The 16,930-nt window shown below is 37.5% G+C and overlaps 1 protein-coding gene across 1 annotated transcript in view; it reads right to left on the bottom strand.

Moving 5' to 3' along the window:
* Positions 1 to 16,930, bottom strand: part of CNTNAP5 (contactin associated protein family member 5) — a 903,219-nt gene that overhangs the window by 416,467 nt on the left and 469,822 nt on the right. The window contains exon 7 of the mRNA XM_033400123.2: positions 13,222 to 13,365. Coding sequence (XP_033256014.1) covers positions 13,222 to 13,365 — 144 coding nt within the window. The remainder of the gene's footprint in view (positions 1 to 13,221; positions 13,366 to 16,930) is intronic.

Here is a 16,930-nt window from a genome sequence, read left to right on the forward strand (position 1 = left end):
GACCAAGAATTATCATTCTGTCAAAATTTGGGCTAGTTGCACACTTTTTAAAAAATATTTATTTATTTATTATTTGGCTGCCCTGGGTCTTAGTCGCGGTATGCGAGATCTTCATTGTGGCATGCGGGATCTTTAATTGCAGCACATGGGATCTAGTTCCCTGGTCAGGGATCGAACCCAGACCCCTTGCATTGCGAGCGTGGAGTCTTGGCCACTGGACCATCAGGGAAGTCCCTAGTTGCACGCTTTTGTGTGTGTGTGTGTGTGTGTGTGTGTGTGTGTGTGTGTATGTTTAAAGGGTACTTTGTTTTTACCCCCAAAGTAAAGATCCTATCTCTTTCTCAAAACTGTAAAGAAAAAAGACAAAAATATTTCAAAAGCACTTAGTGTTTATCTTTTTGTATCTAAAGAAAAGAAAATTGTGTGTGTGTGTGTGTAGGTGCAGAGGCATACATGCGTATACACACACACATACACATTGAACCAAGTACACAAGCACACACTGACTACGGCAGTTCAAATATGTTGTAGGGCCTCTCATTTTTAACCTAGATCTTAAAAGGAGGGAAAGAGATGAGAGATGGTGACAGTTATCCACGTCAAAGTTTCAGCTGCAAAGCCGCCATGCTTGTGTCCCTGGAGTTGTACCCTGTAAGCATTTCTCTTATGTCTAGGCTTGGTTGGTAGACGGTGCTAGAGAGCCATTACAGGGCCATGTCGTTTAGCAGGCACTTGTCTGGATTCCTGTCCTACTGGATGGTGAGTCAGTGCTGCACAGGTGAGCTCCAGCCCACACGTCCCCCACTGGTGGCAGCTTCCACAAGTGGCTCTCTCTGACAAACTTCTTGGCCATCTGCAGGCTGCAGGCTACCCTGGTAACGAAAGGTCAGGATCTCAGCCTGTGAGGTGGTCAGGGGGAGCTCTCCTGGCCCCCACTTCTTTCTCTGTCCACCCTCTCAGCCTAGATGAAGTACGTGATTTTTCACACTCGTTATTTCTGGACCCCTTACTGTCATCTTTTATCCAGTTTAGTAGTTAACCACTTTCTACTAGCTACTAAATTTTTCCTTTCAGACAACACGGACCTTGACAGATAGAGGTGTCTTCTAAATCCTGTGACCAAAGGTGAAGCATTTCTAAGAAGCTAGCCCCACTGTCCCACAAGGAACAGATACAGTGTCAGTCCCCTACTTATTCAGGGCCCTGGTGATTCAACAAGGGACATTTATGTAAGACCACTGGGAACATATAAAGACAGAGAAAAAGTTTAATTTTATCTATGATTCTCCTTATCTGGAGCTAAGCTCTTGACATGCTGCCCGTGGACAGACTTCAGGAGTGTCTATATGCCTCCAAAATGTTATGCAAAATAAGATGTGTTTATAGCTTTCTTTATCTGCTTAAAGGGTGTGAGCCCCCTGAAGTATGAATAATCACTGATCTAAAATCTTTAGGGTTGTACTCGTAGAAGGCCATTTATGTAACAGGATAGACATAATCATAGGACTATGGTCTTCACGGGGAATATACAATGAGAAATGGTGAGTAAAGTAGGACAATAAAAATCATTATGATGATATTAGTAGCTCTTAGTGATTCAATGCCTACATTATCCCAGGAGTCAAGGTACATATGTGATGTAGGTATGATGATTTCTACATTGTAGTTGAAGACACTGCAGCACGGAGAGATTAAGTAACTTTGTTCAGATTCTATAGATATTATGTGTTAACGCAGGGATTTATTCTCACTGTCTTCAGAGATCATATTCTCTTCAATACAGAGTGCCTTCCTCTATGTACATTTCCTGACCATAAAGTGTTCAACACTATAAGTGACACAGAAAAAATATGCTTATTTTGTGAAACCTACACAATACTTAGAGTGATAGGAAAAACTTTTGCAAAGAGCTAGGCTAGAATAAAATACAGTTTCCGAGTAATAGCATGCCCCCACCTGGAGCTGGTGCATATATCACGATCTGGCTGGTCCTGCCTTCCTAAGAACTTGGAATTTTCTAAGAGGTGTCTTTTTCTTCAAAGCTCACAGCAAGTTCCTACCCTTTCATCACCTTCATGAAGTTTTTCCTGACTGCTAGCTCTATCATTTTTTCTTCTTAACTCTTGTAAACTAGGTTTGAGTCTGTCCAATAGTGTGCAGTGGCTGAGGGTATGGCAGTCAGAAGCACTGTGGGCCTTGAAGGTGGAGGACAGGGTATCTAGTCAAAGTCAGAAAGCAGAAGACCATAGGGGGAGGGATGGAGTGGAAGTCTGGGATTAGCAGATGCAAGCTATTATATAGAGAACGGGTAAACAAGGTCCTACTGTATAGCACAGGGAACTATATTCAATATGCTGTGATAAACCATAATGGAAAAGAATATTAAAAAAGAATGTATATATATGTGTGACTGAATCACTTTGCTGTACAACAGAAATTAACACAACATTGTAAATCAATAACAGATTTTTAAAAAATACAATAAAAGAAAAGAGATGACTGTAAAAACAAATGGAGAAGCAGGATTACTGAGAGGCCTCAAGGTGGTAAAACAAACAAAAAGTGTCAAACCAAAAAGGGAAATGAGCAGAGGAAGGGTAACAATCAAAATGACAGCCAGGAGAGCAAAAAGCAGGTATGAGGACCTGTCCTAGGTAAGTGCATCAGGTTTGGATTCTGAGTTCTGAAATGGTGACCTGGTACCCACTGTGTGCATGCTGGGGACAGACAGGGGTTAAAGGTTTCCCATCCATTATGTGGATTCTAGAAAAATGGTACAGATGACTTATTTGCAAAGTAGAAATAGAGACACAGATGTAGAGAACAAACTTATGGATACCAAAGGGGGAAGGGAGGGTGGGATGAACTGAGAGATGGGGATTGACATATATACACTACTATGTATAAAATAGATAACTAATGAGAACCTACTGTATAGCACAGGGAACTCTACTCAATGCTCTGTGGTGACCTAAATGGGAAGGAAATCCAAAAAAGAGGGCATATATGTATACGGATAGCTGATTCACTTTGCTATACAGTAGAAACTAACACAACATTGTAAAGCAACTATACTCCAATAAAATTAATTTTAAAAAAAGTTTCCCACCCATTGAAGGCAGGCTCACTTTCTCTGAATATAGCAGATCCTCAATAACTGTATTTTGAGGATGGTGATGAATCAAGTGCTAAGTTGTATAAGTGTGAGGTTCACGGCAAGGAAAGCATAAGGGACCTGAGAGTTTGAAAGATGTCCTGGGGAGAAGGTGGGATCATGAATGTGCCTGGACTGGGCCAGTACACAGAGCAGATTCCATACTACTCCTTTCCCAATCCCGTGACGAATTCTGCTTAGGAATCATAACATCTTCTTCTACCCAGTCTGGACCTGGTCCCATGCTTCTTCCTAGCCCTGTGCTCCAGGAAGCCACAGACAATCTAGTGAAGTTAACACAGGCAAGACAGGGACACAGCAGGTTCACACTAGTACACCCTACTGGTGGTTCCAATTTTATAACTTTGAAACTTCCTAATTTTGGCTATTTAGCTGCAGAACCCTTAAGTCTCTCCCTGGAATGTTGGATTGCCTGCTTGGCTTCCAGTTCCCCTGGGCCTCCCCGCAGCAACTCAAGGTCTATGGTCCACACAGCCTGGGGGTTCCAGGACCCTGCTCCACTTCTGAGAGTCAGTGAAACATGTTGAGTATCATCCTGGTTTAAGATGTTGGCCCTACTTGTGAGCTTGGAGAAAGATGGTGAGTTTGTGGCTGAACCAACAGGGAGTGATGGAGAAAAGCAGCTCAGCAAGTATGGGAGAAACACAGAATGAAAAGGCAAAGCATAGAGGAGGAGATGCACAGAGTGAATTCCAGAAAGAGTAAATATTCTGGGCCTGGCTAGAAAAGAAGCAATGGTCAGAAACTGGAAAATCAACCTATAGGTGTGAGGAGATGATTATAAAGGATTCAAAACCCAAGCAGGAACTTTGCCATCTGTCTTGCAGGAATACAAGAGCCACTGACTGCAGAGTTTCTGGGGAGGTACTTAATCCCTACACAGAACTCTCAGCCATCTCCTTAAGCTCAGGAGGAAGAGCTTGACAGCCAGTGCCAGAGACCGGACATGCTGAGAGCCATGTGACGAGTAGCAGCTCCTGCCAAGATCATAGCCATCTTGGTATAAGGAGATAGGCTCCTCCCAGACACTCTGACCTCCACTGCCATCTTTCTTCCTCTTGCCAAAGGCAAGGATTTGGCCCAAAGTTCCTACATTGCAAGAGATACCCAAGAGAGGTGTATTTGGCAATTAGCAAACCACAAGGGGCCGTTTCTGGAAGACCTGATAGATCATCTCCAATTCCCAGGTAAGCGGTGTTATTCACACATCTGCCCAAATTTCCCCCCCTTTTTTTTTTTTTTTTTCAGTTTGACATGAAAGTCATTCAGGACCCTAGGAAAAAACAGCAGTATAATAAAAATGAATAAAAGCTGATGGTGTAGTGCTTTCCAACAGAAAGGGAAGAAGGCTGTGAATGACATGGCCACTGACTACATATCATTGACTTTCCCCAGTCCTGAGCATAAAGTATCTTTTAGCAGAAAGTGTGGATAATAACGTCTGCCCCTGCCTACCTCTCACAGATATTTCAGGACAGAGGAACTAATATGACTGGCGTCCATCTGTCATCCCTCCATTTACTGCCCTTCTGGCATTACCATGGTGATTTGTGGCATTGTCTCTAAAAGAGTTCTTGAAAGAAGATGTCTTCAAATGAAGGGACAGTCATGGTCATTGTTACGGGGGAAAAAAGCATAAAAGGAACATGCTCAGCTCATTAGTTGGAAGCTTTGCAGAGAAGGACAGCACCTGAGTTGATTTCGACTTTCATTTAGCCCCATTTTTCAAAAGGCATTTGCATATTCAAATGGCAGGGAAGCAGGAGGTAAAACTGGTAGGATGAGTGGTTCCCTCCTACACTGTGGGTGGGTATGGAAAATGGTACAGACTTCAACAGTATGAATTGAGCCAAAAATGCGTAATAACTGACCCAACAATCTTCATTTCAGGTGATCCATTCTAAATTTCAGAAAATTATTTCAGTGTTATGTTTGTAACCGCAATATTATTTTAGGCAATAAAAATTCAAACAACTCAAACTTTAATGCAGTAGAATCTTGAATGAACTGTGGTGAATGGACTTAATGTAGAAATTACATTTGTAAAGAGATTTAAAAGGTTTAGTGACACAGAAAATACTTTAAGAAAAACATTAACCATGGAAAGCAAGATATAAAATTGTCAATAAAATATGGTCTATGTTATATCAAATATACAATTAAAACCTGAAAATGAAATACGTGTAGATGAGAACAGTGTTTTTCTCTCTGGCTGGTTAGGTCTTCTGTATATTCCAAATGGCATCCATAACACATAGAAATGCATATTTTTAACATTCTAAAGATGTTTTCTTTAATAACGTCAAATAATGATCGAGCTAAGAAAGAGTCACCTTAGAAAAGAAAGTCATAACACTGATTTAAGGTAGAATCATTTTCAGAGAGGATGACGATTTCATTGTTATTTTTTTTAACTTTGTCACATTATTCCTCACATGACCTTGAAACTATTTAGTTTCACTTTGCCCAAAGACAGAAAGAAAGCCACTTCTCTGGAAGCTAACAATTTAAAAATAATTTTTTCCAGGGTATGAGGAGCTTACGACCTAGAAGCAGGTGATGTGAATGTCAGACTGCTCAAATGGCAGGAATGTGGAGAGAGAAGACTTGATAGGTTAGCTGCTTTTTCAAATAATTCCTTCCATCAAAGGAACGCATTATTTATCATGGAGCATACTCACAGAGATGAAACGTGATCCCAGGGATAAGCTGAAGAGATTAGTTTTCACTAGACACTGGGAATTTTTCTCTGAGAGATTTTCATGAGCTTCTGGGTCACAGGCAGGTAAGATAAAGGTTGCTGTCACTATATATGTGTATGTTCATGGGCACATGCACATACGCAGATGTGAATGTGTACGTGCTCTCATGTATGCACTTATCCTTATCTCTTGGCTTCTTCAGAGCTTTAAAAAATAAACAACCACACTCAACGAGTTGCATGGCAGCAGAGATGCAAACAGAAGACCATAACATTCACAAAAGCCCACTCAGTACGCCTGTTACACCCAGGTCCACTGGGCAACATCTTTCTTAGATGCCTTAGGTTAAAGGAGTCCATCATTTGACCAAATCTGGACTAAAGCTAGTCATTAAATTTCTTCAGATGAATGAGATCGATAAGTTTGCAATATATTTACCCAAAAAGTGCTTCATGATTTCTACAGTGTGGGAATAAACTAAACTTCAGATTCAGGAGGCAAAACTTGAGCTGTCTCCAATCTACTTTTATTATTTGTTGGGATCATAAAATGCAAAAACTCTATGTGAGTCATTGATTATATACCTAAGATGACAAACAAATATTGGTTTGCATGCCAACTTCAGTTGAATGGATTGGTAGAAATGTTCCTTAATAGTACCTTCAACGTATTGGGTGCTTACTGTGGACCTTACCTTGTGTTAAACACATACTTAATCATCACAATAACAGGTTGAGGTAGGGACTATAATTGTCCCATTTTACAGGTATGAAGATACTGAGGTTTGGTAAATTGCCCAAGGCCCCATAGCTGAGTGGGTTGTTGAGTGAGATTAGGAATCTAAGTGATTTATCAACAATTATGTAACTGTTGGTGCTGCCAGGAACAGTGGATTGAGAAGACTGCGAGGCTTCCCTCTAGGCGGAGTGGAAATGCATTTGGTGAGGGTTTATTAATTTCAGCCATGAAGTTGGGGGTAGCATCATACATGCTTTAGCCATCACCCATCCAGTTATTTGGAGACAAAGGCACAGGAGCAGATTTACATGGTCAATTAGCTCCAAAGCCAATTCTATAACCACAGTCCTGCTAATGGCCATTTGCCTTTATCTCCCCTCCCACTGAAGGCAAAGTCAAGGTATATGAGCATTTCTCCTATGCCTTTCTTTTAAATGAGAAATAATCATTTTAACATCTACAATTAAGCCATCTCCCAGACAATCACGTTACTCTTCTTGTCTCTGGGAGAGGGGATGCAACACTCCAAAAGGAGAGCTCCAAGAAAGCATCATTTCTTATGAAGTGGAAGCTATGAAATTAATCATTTTCAGGAAACTAGCAAGGCATATATTTCTTATATTATGTATATAATAATCCACATTACAGGTACTGTACACACATTTCAATGGGCCATTTATTTTCTGATTGTTTGTTATATGGTGCTGTATTAGCATAGGGTGGGAGATTTGAGGTAGAATAGTGAGGTACTTTTTATGTCTACTTTAAGCTGTTAGTTTTACTGCGTCTCGGGATGTGTAAGGTTGTCTTGTAGTCAAATTGAGCTATGAAGACTAAATTGAATTATCCCCATGGAACAGATGTTAAATCTCCAGGGGGTGGGCAGGTCCCACAAGAAAGGAATGACAAATTGCAATGAGGATGCTGCAAAAATGCAGCCTGCTGGAGAGATTTGTGCTGGATGAGGCCAAGGCTGGTGCTTCTAAGTCTTGAATCACCTTTTGTAATTGATGGGTATCACCTTACCCTTGCTGCCTGATTTGTGGATTCCTTGAACCTCCTGCTCAACTCTGAACTTCCCCACACTCCATAAGTGTGAGAGAGTCTGTGAACACTGGAAAAGGACAAAAACACCATCCCTCTCAAAAGTCCTTACTTAGCACAGCTGTGGCTTAGTGACTTGGAACTAAGCTGCCTTTGTAGCTGGTACCATATCTTTGGGGAAACTTTAAGCCTGAGTAGGGGAATAAAAGAGTTTGTACTTGCAATTAACAGTGCAAACCATTCCTTCCCACGTGGAATTCCTAAAGGAAAAAGATTAGGTATATAAATGCATGTGTGTGTGTGTGTGTGTGTGTGTGTGTGTGTGTGTGTTTCTAGTAATAGGAATTTTCACCTAAATAAGGAAATAGAAGCAATTTGGAAGAAAATTAATGGTTTTATGCCCCCCTTTGAATTGAGAAGCTTAAAACTAAAGGTTCTTTACATGCAAAATAAAACAGTTTTCCTGAGATTTTTTTTCCCAAGTACATTAGTGATAAATAGATTCTTTGTGCTTCATATTAACAACACTGCCAATTAAACTCTGAGGAATAAAGTATGGTAGCAAAGTTTTAGGCAGCTTGGTAAGTGCTCCAGTAGCTTAAAAATCAATGACACATTTATTACAATTGTGGTTAGTGATTCTCTCCAAAAAGGAGATGATGAAGGCCACCAATATTCAGAAATCCATGTTTTTCTCCTTGTTCTCCCTGATTTCTCCCTTTTTTGCTCTGTATATTCAGCGACTTATTATTTAATATGTCTTATCATTTAATATATTTTCTAACACGTAATGTATGTTTGGAGTTTTTTTATGAATGTTGCCACAGTATAATAGAGAAGAACAAATCTGACTCCATATTGGATCTGTTTTTTGTTTTTTTTTTTACTTTAACCTTTGTATTCTATTGCTTTAGCTACAAGTTAAGAATGTTGCCCATAGCCTGAAACATACAGGATAGCCCATTCTCAAGACTCTGAGCTTTAAAGTTATAACACTTTTCCATTAATATAGATAAAAAGTTGCAGAACATAGAATAACATTTGTCTTGTTGGAAGGTTACAGGAATATCATGACTTGAACTAAGTTGATGGCTGCAAAAACAAAGGATTCTGACACCAAGAAGTTTGCACCAACCAGCCACACTCCCTCCCATTTTAGTATAAGAGAAGCCTGAATTCTAACTTGGAGAAGATGGTTCTTTGGGGCACGAGGCCACCATCTTCTCTTTCTGCTGGCTTTCCAAATAAAGTCACACTTCCTTGCCCCAACACGTTGTCTCTAGATTTTTTGGCCAATCATTTGGTGAGCAGTACAAGCTTGGACTCGGTAACAATAGGAATTGCAGTTATTTATATCTAAGGCTCAGGCTCTCACACTTTTGAGGCCCAGTTTTTGAACAATGAAAGTGAGCAATGTTTTCTTCAGTTCCTTGTGGTTTAAATTTGTTTCATCAACTCTTGTCACAATGAAGTCAGTGCTGTCCTGCCTTTCAGGTATGTTGATATTCATGACATCAGTCTAAGCCAAACTCCTAGTAGTGTTTGATCCCACTGTTTTAGCAGATTAAGTTCAATGAAACAGGTATGTTATGAAATATTTTGGGGGAATAATATGGGAGAGTGATGGGTATGAATATGCTTTCCATGGTTCAAGTCTCCTTATCTAGACTTAAGCAAAATATAATTAGCAAGCTAGTGCTTAGTTTAATTAGATAATGAACAGCCTTAGTACATGTGGGTAACATCGTCAAGAGTCTTGAGCCTGAGCCAGGGACAACCCTTTAAAACATTACAACCGTCAACGGAAGTGTGATTGTTCTCAAGCAAGCCTGTTTCACACCCTGGAAATCAATAACTACTTAAAAAAAATGTGTTAACATATGGAACCCCCAAACATAAAATATTTATTACTGGTTAAACTTATCAAGGGAAAAGTAGACCTCAAGGTCATTTAAATTCCAGTTTGCCAGGTAGTCCAATGACCAGATTGCAAGGAAAATCAGTATTTGCCTGTCAATGATAGGATGGCCTACTCTTATGAAAGGTTTTAAAATAATGTGAGGTTAATGGACTTCTGCTTCTGGGAAGATGGAGTAATGTGATTTCCTCTATTTCTCCCACCAAGTACAACTAAAAAACCCTGAACATTATATATAAGGAAAATTTAGGAAGACTCTAAATGGTGGAAAGAAGAAAGCAAGCATATACTAGGATCTTGAGACCCAAAGAGCAACGTTGGAGGTTTCCCTAGATTTTTCTTTCGCTTCTATATCCTAGACTTGCTGCTGAAGAAGCCAGCAACACAGAGAGACCAACTGGGGCAGACAAAATATTAGCCCCCATTTAGAAGCCTTGTCTTTCAAATCCAAGGTCCAGGAAAGAAACAACAGAATAAGGCAGAATACATTTAGACAATAATTGCTTTATACCAGCCAACAAAAATCTTAAAAAAAAAAATTATGGCCACACTACCATCCAGCCATACTGTAACAAGGTGCCCAAAACCTCCAGCCAGGGAGGTGTCAACAGAGACCAAGTATGGAGCCTGGATTTTATTCCTTGTCACATAATAGCAAGCCTCTCCCCTTAGTATCAATGGTGACCACATGCCTAGTGGAGTCTTGATGTTCACCTCCCCCCACACCAGGCAGTAATGAGGGAGCCCACCCACTCCTTGCAGGCATGGTGCCAGTGATGGCTTGAAAGAGTCAGAACTTTAACCACCAGAGTCCCCCCCCACCCAACACACACATGATGTGATGTCACTGGAGGTCACACAGGGAGGAGTAATGAGGTTTTCCTACCCCTCCCAGTCAGAGAGTATCCATGAAGAGCTATCAGGGAACCAGAATGCTCACCCCTCTACACCTAGGAGTAACAAGGAGCCTCCCTTGTCAATGGAGGTTTAGTGGGAAATCTGGATTCTACCCCTGCCTAGCAGTATTGAGGCAAAACCCACCTTTCCCCTACTGGAACAGTGTCAGAGGAAGACAGCTAAAACATAGGATTGAATAGGATTCATCATAATACCTAAATGTTCAGGTTACAGTAAAAAATGTCTTGTTATACCAAGAAACAGGAAGATCTCAGATTGAATTAAAAAAGACATTCAGTAGATGCCAACACTGAGATGACAAAGATGTTAGATTATTTGACAAATATTTTTAAGCAGTCATTATAATGAAAATCTTTCAAATAACAATTGCACATTTGAGACAAATAAGAAAATAGAAAGTCTCACTAAAACATAGAAAGTCTTATTTAACAAGGAAATAGAAGATGTAAAGAAGAATCAAATGAAAATGTTAGAACTGAAAAATACAATATCAGACATGAGAAAATAATGAATGTGCACAAAAGGAAGGGAATAAGAAAATGAATTAATCAACTTCAAACTCTAACAATAAAAACTACCTAATTTGACCAACAGACAACATAGACTGAGAAAAAAATGAACAGAGGAACAGGGACCTGTGATTTTATAAGGAAAGATCAAGCATTCATATCTCTGGAATTCAGGAAGGAGATGAGAAAGAAAACGGCTGAAAAAATACTCAAATAAATGGCAGAATACTTCCCAAGTTTGGTGAAAGATGTAATACCTCAGATTCAAGAAACTCAGTGAAACCCAAATAGGATAACCCAAAGAAGTCCACACCATGACACATCATAGTCAAACTTACGAAAACTAAAAAAAAAAAAAAAAAAAAAAATACTGAAAGCAGTAAGAAAGAAATTACATCTTATCTGTAGAGGAAAAAATCAAATAACAGTGTATTTATTTGTCACCAGAAACCATTGAGGGGCTCAACATTTTTCAAGTGCTGAAAGAAAACAACTATGAACCCAGAATCTTATGTCCAGGGAACAAAGGCTTCAAGAATGAAAGAGATATCAAGACATTATAAGATGAAGGAAAAGTTAGGGAATTTGTCATCAGTATACACACCCTAAAAGAATGGAAGTTTTTACAGAAAAGAGATTACAAAAGAAGGAATCTAGGAAAATCAGGGAGGAAGAAAGAACAACAACAAGCAAAACTATGAGTAAATACAATATGCTTTACATTTTCTCTTGAGATTTCTAACTTATGTTTGATGGTTGAATCTGTCACACATTTGAGCCCTAACATACCAAAAACTTCAACAGCCAAAAAAAAAATACTGATATGATTCTAAAAATATAGGGAGAAAATAATAATTAAGAACATTATATAATAAAGTTAATTAAGATAGCTATATAATAAACAGGGAAAGGTAAAGGAACTTAAAGGGATGTAAGGTTTTTACACTTCACTAAAATTGATGAAATATCAGTAAACTGTAATAAGTTATATGTATATAATATAATGCCTAAAGAAAACATTAACAAAAGCTATACATAGAGATATATTCAAACACAAGATGAATCATAATAGAGTTATGAAAATCGTTCAAGAAACACACAGGAAGGTAGAGAAACAATATAAAAAACAGAGAGAACAGACAAAAGAAACAAACAAAAATATATATTTGAGCTCTAATACATCAATAACTTTAACATTATATGTAACTGGTTTAAATGCACCAATTAAAAAACAGAGGTTGACAGAGTGGATTAAAAACCATGACTGCACTATTTACTGTCTACAATAAACTGACTTCAAATATGATATAGGCATATATATTTATATTTTTTTCTTCCATTCTTTTACTTTTATCTCTATCTATCTATCAAATATATAACAAAAGAAAGCAAGAAAGGTTATATTAATATCAGATTAAGTAGACTTTAGAGCAAAGAAAATTATCATAAACTGAGAAGAACATTATATAATGATAAAAGGGCCCATCCACTAGCAACACATAGCAATCCTATCAACCCTGTGTTTGTACCAAACAACAGAGCTGTAAAATATATGAGGCAAAAACTGATAGAACTGGAAACAGAAATAGACAAATCCACAATTATAGCCACAAATGTCCACACCATTATTGATCATCTACTATGTGCAAAGCACCAGTACTGTGAATGCAGTGGTGAAAAAGAAAAGTTCCTTGTCCTCATGAAACTCATGGTCTATTGGGGAAAGACAAATACTAATTAATTAATTTTTTTTTAACTTGCCAGCATAATAAGTAGTACAAAGGGAATCTCAAAAACACCAAAAATGTAACCTCTCTTCTTCAAAATGCCCTATTTTTTAACAACAATAAGTAGACAACTATATAATTCCGAAGATGTAGAATTTAATAGAATCTGTGGTTCTATTGTTGCATTTCCCAGGGATAACAAAGAGATTCATGTCAGTCCAGTGTAGACTGCAAACCCTGCCCACAGATGGCACAAGCTCACAGCCAGGAAGACAGAATTCTGTAGGTGCCTCTAATGTATTTATTTCTCCCCAAAACAATTCACACCAATTCAGTCCCTGCTTTGCCTCCAGTTTCACCTGGGAATCTGATAAGACTTCCAAGAGTGTAATGTAAACATATTATGAGAAGGGGTCAAGGTTAGGATGGGGAAAGCAAGACTTACCCCAAAGTGTTAGAAACCATCAAGCTGAGAAGGATGCTGACTTACCACGGTGTAGATCTGATGCTTCCGCCTTTTAGCCAGGTCAATTATGTTTACTCCATTGTAGTAAAGGTTTTCGATACATCCGTGGAAGTTTTTCTTTAAAAAGGTCCCAGGTTTGCCTGGTACTGGAATTCCTCCAAAACTAAGCTTTATGAGAAAGAAAAAAAGTCAACTCTTAGTTATAAGCTCTGAACGAACAGGAAAAGGAAAGTAAGCAAGTGAATTTCAGAAGATTCAACTGTAGCATGAGCCAAGTGGCTCAAATAATTATAGATGCCACTTGATTACACATTTAAAAGGATACTGATTAGGCCACGTAAAAATAACTATAATTGCTTGCTTTTTAAGAGCTTATTTTACAAAACTGTTTTACTTCCTTTCTGAACCCTTCTAATACTAAATAAAACAATAATTTACAGAAGGAGGAAAAAAGAAAAGAAAATCAACATCTTTATATTTATCTCTTATACAAATATCTGAGAGCGTACAAAGAAAAACCAAGGGACAAACAAAACATACCGCTCTTCAGACCTAGTTTATTCTGCATTGTACCAAAAACACCTTATGAACACAGTTGTTCCCAAATTACTTTTATAAAGACGAAAATTAGGAAACAATTAAAATATCCCATACATTTAAATAAATGGAGGAAAAAAATCGAGAATTGATATGATAGACTCCTACTTAGTTAATAATGGTGCTGAGTAAACATTTGTTATAAAGTGGAAAATGAGTGGAATGTTGATTGAAAAATTCAGGGGTTATAACTGGGTATAAAGTATGATGTCAACAACAAAACATGTGCTTACAATTTAGACTTGAAGAAATACACTGAACTATTAATGATAGTTGTCTCTGGGAAGGATATGGTTACTAGTTTTCTCTACCACTTTTCTTTCCAGTAAAAATTACTACAAATTACTTTTGGAATGGAAATATTCTTTTAAAAAGAAATCTGATTTGGTATGAATATTCCTCCTATTATACAAGAGAAGCAGAATACTTTCTCTAATCATGTTTATCCCAACATTATTTAATGAGTAACCCAGTTTTTCTTCAATGCTTTGAAATGTTACCTTTAGCATGTATTTAAACTATTTGAATGCTTAGTGTATTTCAGGACGATTTGTTCTCCCAATCAGAATGTCTTCACCTCATATGAATAGCTACAGATAAAGCAAAGCTTACTTCCAGATGTCTACTTTTTTCCCCCATAAGTTCCACACTATTTTTTAAAAATTGTTTCTTTACGGGCTTCCCTGGTGGTGCAGTGGTTGAGAGTCCGCCTGCCGATGCAGGGGACACGGGTTCATGCCCTGGTCCAGGAAGAGCCCACATGCCGCGGAGCGGCTGGGCCCATGAGCCATGGCCATTGAGCCTGCGCGCCCAGAGCCTGTGCTCCACAACAGGAGAGGCCACAACAGTGAGAGGCCCACATACCGCAAAAAAAAAAAAAAAAAAAAAAAAAAAAATTGTTTCTTTATACATTGTAATATATGATAAGAGTGATTAATCCTGCTGCCCACTTCTATTTACCATTGTTTTAATCTAGATAATTATTTGATATTTTTGCCTACTTTAATTTTAAAGTTTAATTTCAAAATAATTTTATTTAAAATAATCTTGGAATTTTGAGAATTTGTTATTTCCATAAACACATTTACTTGGAGAAGAATAAAAATTTTTGAAATATTTCATCTTCCTATACAAGAACCCAGTGTCTTTTTCTATTTTCAAAATATTTTTGGTAAGGCCCTTCACTTAAGGTTATTATTTTATTTCTCTCGTTCACATATTCATCATTAACTTAATTCCAGTGAATTTCAAGCATTTAAAAACTTCCACTGTATGGAATCTAAAAAACAAAACAAAATTGCAAACAACTCATAGATAAAGAGAACAGATTTGTGGTTGCTAGAGGTGGGGGAGTGGGGAGTGGGTGAAATGGGTGAAGAAGGTCAAAAAGTACAAGCTTTCAGTTATAAAATGAATAAGTCACTAGATGTAATGTACTGCGTGGAGATTATACTTAATAATACCGTATTGTATATTTGACAGTTACTAAGGGAATAGCTCTAAAAAGTTCTCAACACAAGAAAAAAATGTTGTAATTATGTGTGGTAATGGATGTTAAATAGATTTAGTGTGGAGATCATTTTACAATATACACAAATATCAAATCATTATGTAATACATCTGAAACCAATATAATGTTATATATCACTTATGTCTCAAATTCCAGTGTAAACGAATTGTTTTCATTAATTAAACATTTATCAAGTAAATTATATACGCATCCTATTGTTTTCTCTATCCAGATACTCGTATATTAAATAATGTACATTTTAGTTAATTTCATACAACTTTTCAAAGAAATAATCAGATGACATATTTAAAACACTTTACTCTTTTCAAGCCAAATTGTATACATTTTTTTGTTTCATTGTCCTGATCAAAACTTTCTAAAATATAGCCAAAACTTTTTAAACAACAATAAATAAGAATTATGGTACAGAACTTTGGAAAAAAGCCAAAAACAAACAAAAAGGAACAGTACTTTTGTATATTTCCCAGTACATAGAATACTGATTCTGAACCCACATCACATTAGATATCCTTTAATCCCATTTACACATAAATTATTTAGTTGCTTATTTCTTGTTTGTTTGTTTGAAATGAGAAATGAATGCTCGGTTTTATCTATTGACTGGTCTTTCAAAAATTCATGTGACAGAATACAAGGTATTTTACATTTAATCTATTGATGGGTTGAATTATATTAATAGATAAGAAATTAATAGAGTCTCTGATTGAACCACACTATTTGTCTTGAAGTATATGTGCTCATATTTTAAATAGTAAATGAATTTGAGCTCTAGTTTTCTTCTTTTGCCAAGTGTTTAGATCATGCCTAAATGTGTCTCTGAGTAAAACTCTGGGAGTTTTATCTTTGACTCTATTTAAAAATGACTCATAACTCTTGAGAAATATTCTGGAAAACTGAAAAAAAAATGAACTTGTTAATTCCACAAATACTTTGTAAAACTACTGCTCTGATAACTTCCTTGTTGACTTATTGCAGTATTCCAATGTTTTCAGTTTGAGTCATGTAGATTTAAAAAGATTCACTTCCCTTTTGTAATTGTATAAATCAAACTTATAAGGTAAAAATAAAGTTGACTATTTATTACTTTTGTTTATTTTTAAAAAAACTTTATTATGTTAGAGCAGTTTTAGTTTCACAGCAGAATTGAGAGGAAGGTAGAGAGATTCCCACATACCCCCTGCCTCTACACACGCACAGGACTCCCCGTTACCAACAGCTTCCACCAGTGGTTTATTTCTTCCAGCTGGTGAGCCTACAATCACACATCATCATCACCCAAATTCCAGAGCCTACATTAGGTTTACTTTTGGTATTGTACATTCTGTGGGTTTGGACAAATGGAAAATTACACGCACCCACCAGTACAGTATCATACAGAACAGTTTGCCTCCTCTAAAAATCCTGTTCTCTGTCAATCCATCCCTCTCCCAGCCCCTTACTCCAATCCCTGGCAATCATTGATCTTTTTACTGTTTCAATCATTTTGCCATTTCCAGAATGTCATATTGTTGGAATCATACAGCATGTAACCATTGCAGTTTGGCTTCTTTCACTTAGTAACATGAATTGAAGGTTCCTCCATGTCTTTTTATGGTTTGATAGCTC

This window comes from Orcinus orca, chromosome 7 (genome assembly GCF_937001465.1).
Source record: "Orcinus orca chromosome 7, mOrcOrc1.1, whole genome shotgun sequence".
Taxonomy (NCBI): Eukaryota; Metazoa; Chordata; class Mammalia; order Artiodactyla; family Delphinidae; genus Orcinus; species Orcinus orca.